The sequence below is a fragment of the Lagenorhynchus albirostris genome, chromosome 2 (assembly GCF_949774975.1).
Source record: "Lagenorhynchus albirostris chromosome 2, mLagAlb1.1, whole genome shotgun sequence".
Classification (NCBI taxonomy): Eukaryota; Metazoa; Chordata; class Mammalia; order Artiodactyla; family Delphinidae; genus Lagenorhynchus; species Lagenorhynchus albirostris.
Genome location: NC_083096.1, coordinates 112328188 through 112336437, shown reverse-complemented (window position 1 = coordinate 112336437; position 8250 = coordinate 112328188). Strand labels below are relative to the sequence as shown.

General features: G+C 38.0%; 1 protein-coding gene across 1 annotated transcript; it reads right to left on the bottom strand.

The window, feature by feature from the left end:
- Positions 1-632: 632 nt before the first annotated feature.
- On the bottom strand, positions 633-8230 carry GNG5 (G protein subunit gamma 5). The gene is made up of 3 exons (XM_060139659.1): positions 8017-8230; positions 4310-4454; positions 633-844 (listed from the first exon to the last, which is right to left on the bottom strand). The coding sequence occupies exons 1-2, from the start codon at positions 8095-8097 to the stop codon at positions 4329-4331; spliced, it is 207 nt and encodes a 68-aa protein (XP_059995642.1). The 5' UTR covers positions 8098-8230; the 3' UTR covers positions 633-844; positions 4310-4328.
- Positions 8231-8250: the final 20 nt, after the last annotated feature.

The window sequence follows — 8250 nt, the reverse complement described above, 5'->3', positions numbered from 1 at the left end:
AGTTTTAATTCTGTTTCCCGAAAATACATATATTTGGGGGTGAGGTTTCTAGGCTGTTTTAACATTTCCTTAAGCCTTTCAAGAAGGGTAGAAATTTTTAAAGCAAAGTGTTTTGCCAAGGACTAAAAGCAAAAGTTGCAAATTATTGATGCTAATCTTTGGTTCCCTTTTCCTTGGTACTTCTTTACCTCATTACATTGTACTGTAGTGTACCTCGGGCTCTGAAATTTTTCTCTTCCATCTTGTAATGGAATTCTTATATACCTAGTCTTTACTATCCTTACTAGGAGAGCCATGTGTTATGAAGTAAATAACTTCTAGGTGTAATGGTAATACCCCACAAAGTAGTTCATTAGAAAACAAAGTTAACCCTGTAAATAACTAATCAATAGAAACTAGTAGTATTAGCAGCCTCCTCCTGACCTTAAAAGAACAAATTTGCAACTTACCTTTAATTCTCTAACAGTCTTGCAAATGTATGGCATAAAGTTATGTGAGATGAGCTGCTGGAACAAACACTAAAAATTTTAACCCCTTAAAGATGATGGGGAAATTGTCATTTTGTTCTTAGGTGTTCAAAACAAATTAATATTATACATAGTATATTTAATACCAGTAATTAATCCAAAAACTTTTATACTAAGTATTTTATTGTATGCTGCCACCAGTGTATATAAAATAATTACCCTTGTGAAACAGAAATTCATGAATATTCAGAGAGGTAGACTGACAAAAGTAGAAGTTTGTATAGTATGGCACATATTATAGAGACAGGCTTTTGTACAGGCTTCAGATTTAGCTTTCCTTTGAATATTCACCGGTTTATGAAAAGTGTTTTAAAAACCTGAAATGAAAAAACAAAAAAACCCAGTGAATTAGGGTAAAGTATCATAAGAACAATAGCTTTTTTTCTGAATAGCAGTACATCTTACATTACATTTAAGGTATTCATCTGAATGTCAGGTTATAAAATGCTTTCAATTAAACTAAGCCTGTTTAAAAAAGAAAAAAAAAAGCAAACAGACATCACAGGTTTCTAGGGAAAAAAATGAGAAACAGGATAGAAAATGCCTGTGGTGTAAAATGTAACTTTCTCTTAACCACTCTCAAGTATATATATATAACTTATGATTTATAACCACTCTCAAGTATATGTAACTTAGGGTTTAGAAATAAACAGACTTAAAGTTTGACTTGCCAATATCATTGCCAAAATACACTCTGGATCCGAATTTTTAAAGAGGTTAATATAAAAATCTCTGAAGTTGAGAAATATCTGAACACCTCTAGGAAATGAGCAATAGTATCGAGGAGAGCAAGATGCAATCCCTTCTATTTACCCACATAAACCTATATACAAAGAGAAATGTGTACATGGATATTGACTATAGTAATGGTTTAACAGCAGAGGACTGGAAGTAGCCTAAATGCAACCCAATAAGCCAATGGATAAATAAACTAAGGTTCATACACATGACAGAATACTATACAGCAATTAAAACGACAAAACAATCTATGGATTAACACAAATCTCAAAAGTAATGCAGTAATAGCTGTTCCTTAAAAATAATACCTATGTTTTAAAACTATAAAACAATAAATATATATAAAAAGTAAAAACAGGGGCGTAACAACTTCAGGTTTAGTCATCTATATGGAAAGGTAGGAAAAGTATCTTTTATTTCTTGAAAGTTGGGAACCCTGGCAGTCCAGTGGTTAGGACTTGGGGCTTTCACTGCCAAGGGCCAGGGTTCAATCCCTGATCTGGGAACTGAGATCCCACAAGCCACACAAAGCAACCAAAAAAAAAAAAAAGGTAAACCATTTAATTCAGGAGAGTAGACACCTGGTTTTTTATACTTAGTTAAAAATTTCTGTTACTTCATTACAAAAATGTTCAAGAAGCATAAACAAAATCAGTGTTGAAAAAAACAATGTGTAGCCTCAGTTAATCAATGCAAATTACAAAAATGAGATAGGCAGAAGAAAGTAGCAAAGAATCTGAGATCTGTTTGGCAAGGGCTCAGCAAAAAAGTACTCTTAAGCTCCAGGTGGAATAGCAAAGTTTAATTTGGCAGTTTTCAAGGTTATTACATTTTAAATGTCATTCCTTATTGTTACTTCTGGGAATTTATCTTAAAGAAATGGGTAAAGTATACAATGGGTACCAAGATCTTCACCTCAGTGTATCCTCAGATTTGGAAACCTCAATATTCGATGAAGTATAATTTAACTTATAGTACAACCACATTTACAAGGACTATTAAATGAGAGCACCAAATCCTAACCTCTAGACCACCAGGGAACTTACAAAGACTATTAAATGAAATAAGAAAATTCAAGTGTAGAAAAAAACTGTGCATACTATGATCACTATTTTTCAATGATTGTTTTTTTCTCTTAAAAGGAAGTATCTGTTAACAGTGGTTATTTCTAGGTATGTGGATCATGATAACTTCTATTTTAATACCTTGTACTATCTGTTGCTAAATTATCTATGCTTTTAAAAAAGTTATATAAATATATAGACTTAAATATAAGACTTAAATACAGACTCTTTGCATCCATGCCACTCAGTGTGCCTAGGACAACCAACATCAGCATAACATCCCAGACCTACTTTCAAGTTTGAGAAGAAATGCTTTTACATCCAAATATTCTTTTCCTAGCCAAAAGTGTTTCAAATCATAATATCCACAAAGCTAAGGGCTTATTATACTGCCAAAATTAACAGCCATTATTTTACTTTGAAATCTAGATTCTTATCCCAACCATATTTTAACCTTGAGCAACTCATTAAACACTTATCTGCAGACTCCTATGAAATGAAACTATTAACAGCCAATTAAGAAGCCAGGCTTAACAGTATTTTAAATGAAAATAAACACTTTGTGAAGAGAATACAAGAGGAACCGTAAAAATATGAAATTTCCCAAAACTGCCATGAAGAATTAATACTGCCAGGAGCAAACGACTTTTAACCTGTTAAATATGAAGGTGCTAGACTTAAAAAGAATTACTTCCCTTAAACTCAAAGGCGGGGTTTTTTTTTTTTCCCTGTGTTTCGAAAATCTTAACCAATTCAACCAATCATTGTATTTACTGGAAACATGTACTTATACAAACTTCCTGGACACTCCCAAGTCTACAAAGTTTAATTAGGGAGGGCACAACTGTGTAACATGGTATTTTAGGAAGCAGCTTCCTGCACTTGGAGGAGTCAGAATGTCTGTAGATGGTGTGTGCCATACAGTCTTTTTTTTTTGAAGCACTATTTAAGTTTGCTTCTCGTAGGTCAATATGAGTAAATGCTCTGACAAAAGTCCTATGGATTTATGAAGGTAGTACCCTTGGATTACATTTTCAATTATCCACATCATGTTTTCTTGTCACATCTCTTTTGGATTGATATATGTTTTTGCATACACTGACATTTGTTCTGTAAGTTACACGTTAACATATAAAAGTATGCTTTAAACCAGCCCAAAATTTAGTTTCTTAATCCTCTGAAAACCAATCCACTGTCTGCCACCATGAACATATATACTTCATTTCTCTCATTTTATCTTTACCTAACAACAATAAAATTAAAACCTGTTGTTCCCCAGTCCAAATGCCAACACCATGTCAGCTTATTCGGCTATCTCTTCAGTTTCTCTTGCATTCACAACTCCCAATTATTTGCTATGCTGTTCTATTAGATAATCATTAATCCAAATCAGTTGATAGTACTTCAAAAGCCACCACCATGAACACTGCAGATTTTTTTTTAATGTCTAATTTTTTTTTTTAAATAATGTGCTGTTATTTACTGATTTATCCTTTTTTTTTTTTGGCCGCACAGCATGTGGGATCTTAGTTTCCAGACCAGGGATCAAACCCGTGCATTGGAAGCACGGAGTCTTAACCACTGGACCAGCCAGGGTAGTCCAATGTCTAAATATTTGCTAGATACACAAAAATCAAACTAAACTAGTATTTGGGGGCACCAGAATACACCATTAGGCCAATGCTATAAAAGGTAACATGACTTGTCACAGCAGTGAAATTTTCTAGTAACTCCTATATCCTCTTTATGGTTATTAAATCCTCTACTTAATCCTTTATGGTAAAATAGAAACAATTAGTCTTTATGACTACTAAATCAGCAAATTTCATCAATCCTCACAAAACAAAGACTGGAAACTCTAAGTGCCAAACAAAAGTGTATGGGATGATTTTGCTCAACTTATAAGTGCTGCAAAGAAAGAGACCTGACTAGTTATCCCTACTGTGTGGGGCTTTGTTGTTTTAATTTAAGGAAACTTACCTTGCAAAGATTCATTTTACTACAAAAAGGAACAGACTTTCTGAGGTCTGAAGGGATTTGTACTTGAAGATACTCCAGTCAGCAGGGGGTCATGTTGAGCATTCTGCAGACAGAATTGTTTCAAATCTGCAGCTGCCTGCGAAACCTGTATATAACAAAGGGTGGGGGAAGTGGGTGGAAGGTGTTGACAATGTTTTAATGAAGTTTTTCTCAAATCTCCAAAAATACCTGCCAATAAACACTTCTCTTAACTCAAAAAAGAAATATACTAATTGAAGCTCAACAGTCATATACTGAGCTTTTATACTTAAAACACTGCATGTAAATAAGTACGAACAGTACAATTCTGTTTATTTGTAAAGCACAGCACATCCTGCTAGTTTATTAATAAATAGGTTGTTCTAGTGTAACCTTGAGGGTACTCAACATCTTGTCTTTTATTAAAAGCAGTACACAGGATATTATAGGTTAAAAAGTGTTAAAATGCTAGTAAACTATCACTCTGTCTTGAAAGCAGTATGGGAAATGGGAAAATGCTACTCTGAGTGAAGATCATGTTCAAAATCTGAACCATTCAGTTTATTGTTTTGGTATATGTACCATCAGCTGTTTAATGCTACAAAACTGGACAGTGACAGTTTCTGCTCAGGGTCATGTGACTGAAAGGCTGATTAGCAAACTTCAGTTTATTTTAACAACTTTACCAAGCAGCCTGCCTTTATGAAACTGTGTATGCCTTAAATGTGATTTAATAATTTTCATATATGTATGCAAAGCCATTTAAACAGGACTTAGGAACTTCTGTGGCTTCATAGTTAAAATAACTTTATATCATGTATCACTTAAACATCTACTATTTGTATATATTCTGGTAAGGTGTGATACAGGACACCAAAACAATAAACTGAATAGTTCAGATATATAACATGAATGACTAAAGGATGCCTCAAATACATACAATATCCTAACTCTTGAATTGAGGTTTAAGAAGATGGAGAAGATAATCATTTATTTTATTGTTTTAACTTCCCTTAAGGAGGGTGAGAACAGGTGTCCAGTCTGGCTGGGTAATATTTAGCCTTTGAAAGGGAGCTTAGGGCATCACAAATGCTCTCTACAAAGAACTTCTGCACATGACAGCTGTACCCCAGACATTAACCTGATAAAAGGATCCATCATCATGAGATGAATCTAAACTCTTCTTGGAATCTAATTTATATGTTTGGCTTATATACCAATCCAGGGTAATGAGTTCCATGAATTTATTTAGCAACTGTGTGAGTAAACAGTTTATAAATTCCTGGTACCAAGTACTATAACAAATGGGTACCCTGCTCCCCTAAAAGGTGTAGCTACAGTGGGGGAATGGTGGTATAATTTTTCACTGTTGTATAACATGGTTTCATTCATTCACATTAACCAGCAGTAAAGAATGTGTTAATTATCTGCCTAAAGTGTAGGTAGGCGCCAGCTTAACTCCCTTTCACAAACTTCTCATCACCTCTATGTGCCAAATATAATTTTAGGGACTGAGAATATGTAAGAACAGCCAGATCCCTGCTGTTATGGAGCTAACAGTTCAGATGAAAAGAGGCAAGGTGCTCTGCAGAAAAACAAGTGTTTTTTTAGATCAGGACCTAAGAGAAAGTGTCTGTGAGGAGGTGACATTTAAATTGAGATCTCAGTGACAAGAGATCAGCCAAGTGACCATCAGTGAGAAAATGATCAGTGACAATTCCAATCAGTGGGAAAATGGACACAAAGGCTTAAAACTCTAACAAGCTTCTAGCCCCTATGGCACTGTAATAATCACCATCCAGGAGGCTGAAACCCTATAATCCTGGCATAATAATCAGTGCCCTCTTTCAAAAGTGCCCTGGGTTAAGTGTATGGTAACCCAACAGTGGGAGAGTCTGTCAAGCATTTGTGATAGTTTCTATCAACTACTCAAACATAAAGGTTTAAAAAGTAAAGCTGTGGTAATTCGAAAGTAAAATATCACTACAAAAGCATCTAGCATAGAGTCATGGGTAAAACAGAAGCAAAAATGAAATTGAACTAACCACATTTTGCAACATGTCTAATGAAAAGCTCATTTAAAGTCCCATGGTGTAATGCCTCCTCTCCTTGCTACACACAGCCCTGGCATCAGACAAACAGATTTCTAAATAAAACCAAATCACTTGTGGTGCCTTTAATGATTCCGACGAAAACCCTCCTAAGAATAGGAGGAAGGCATCATGCTGGGGAGTTATTGGAGGGGCTAGAGTTTTCATGGTAAAGCGTGAGCCTGAGGACTTCAACTCATTTTCTTTGGAGATTAGGGCTAAATACCCCTACTTAACACTTTCTGCTTTCAACCAGCATTTTTCCCCTCCCCCCATTTTTTTCTTTCCCGGGCCACTCCAATCTATGATAAAGACACGCCTGAAATAAGATAGTGATTTCAAAGTTAAATCCAGCCAAGACTAACCATAAATCACTGGAATGAGTTAAGTATCTGGAGATTAGAGAAATGGATTCGAGACAGCAATGGAGTTTACAACACTTAAAGGACAGGAAGAGAGGAGAATCCCACCCCAAGACTGATGGGAATTTCCCTTCCCTCCCGAGATGACCACAACTGAGTAAACTAGGTCCCTGACATTTCTACTTAAGGAAATGGGTAAATAGGAGACCATCTTACTCCACAAAACATTTCAGGGGGAAGTAAAAACTAGCCTAATGAGTACAGAATCAGATCATCTTGGAAACTGGCTTTTTCTTTCAACAGAGTGCATGCTTTATACTCTTCTGTTTCTTTTTTAATTACAACTGTTTCACACGTAAACTGACCCGCACCAGAAAGAAGCCAATCCACGCAGGATTTAAAAAATCAGGAAACTCGAAATAGCACTTGAACATCAGGTTGTCATATCACCAGACACAAAAGGCTTTTTCCCCAAAGTAAATACCCCAGGACAAGATCAATGCTAAACAGATGCCAAAATAAATAAAACTGGTCCACCCTAATTACTTTTTCGGGTACGCGCGGACCAGTAGATATACCCAAAGTCACAACACAGCAAACGGTGCCAAACAGATACGAAATGCACGCTTTGTACGAGGCTGTACAGGGCACCAGTGGTAACCTTAGACATTGCGAACGTTTCCAAAACAGGCTTCTTTAAAGTTACGCAAGAATTCGTTTTCAAGTGTGTGTTCGGTGAATGAGAGGAGGTGGAAGTAAGACTCTACTACTAAAGGGAGTGGATTTGGGAAAGTTCTGAAATGCAAAGAAAAAATACTTCTAAATCAAAAGTCGGATAAAACCCCGTCGGGTGACAAAAAACAGAGGAGCTGGTCGAGAGGGCCGGGAAGGGTGCGGACTGCGCGCGGAGGAACAGCTGTTGGCGAGCACGGCCGCGGAGTCACTACGGAGGGAGGGAGACGGAGAGGAGGGCCGGAATGCGGAAAGCCGCTGTTCAAGCCAGGGCCAGCTCGCCTTGGAAAGTCTTGGGGCGGAAGGGCACACTAACCTGCCCCCCAAACCACAGCGCCGACCCGCGCCGCTACTTTTCTAAAGCTGGCCGCCGAGATCGCCGCCGCCGAGAGCGCGTCCTCCCTAGGGGTGGCGAGAGCCGGACGCGAGCCTCGCCCGCCGCGCCAGCTCGCCTGCCGGATTCCCCCCGCCCTCCCCTCCCCCTCAGCCGCCCGCCCCCGCTCACCTTCACGCGGTTGAGCCCGGCCTCCAGCCGGAGTTGTTGAACCACTTTCTTCATAGCGGCGACGCTGGAGGAACCAGACATGGCGCACGCGATAGCTGGGCAGATCGGCAATCCGTCGGTGGATCGGTGATGGGTCCGCAGGGCCAGACGGCGGGACGGCGGGGCGGCGGGTCTGCTGAGCGGGGGGCGGGGCTCGGAACTTTGTCTCTAAGTTTCCGGTTCTTTGCCCCGTGG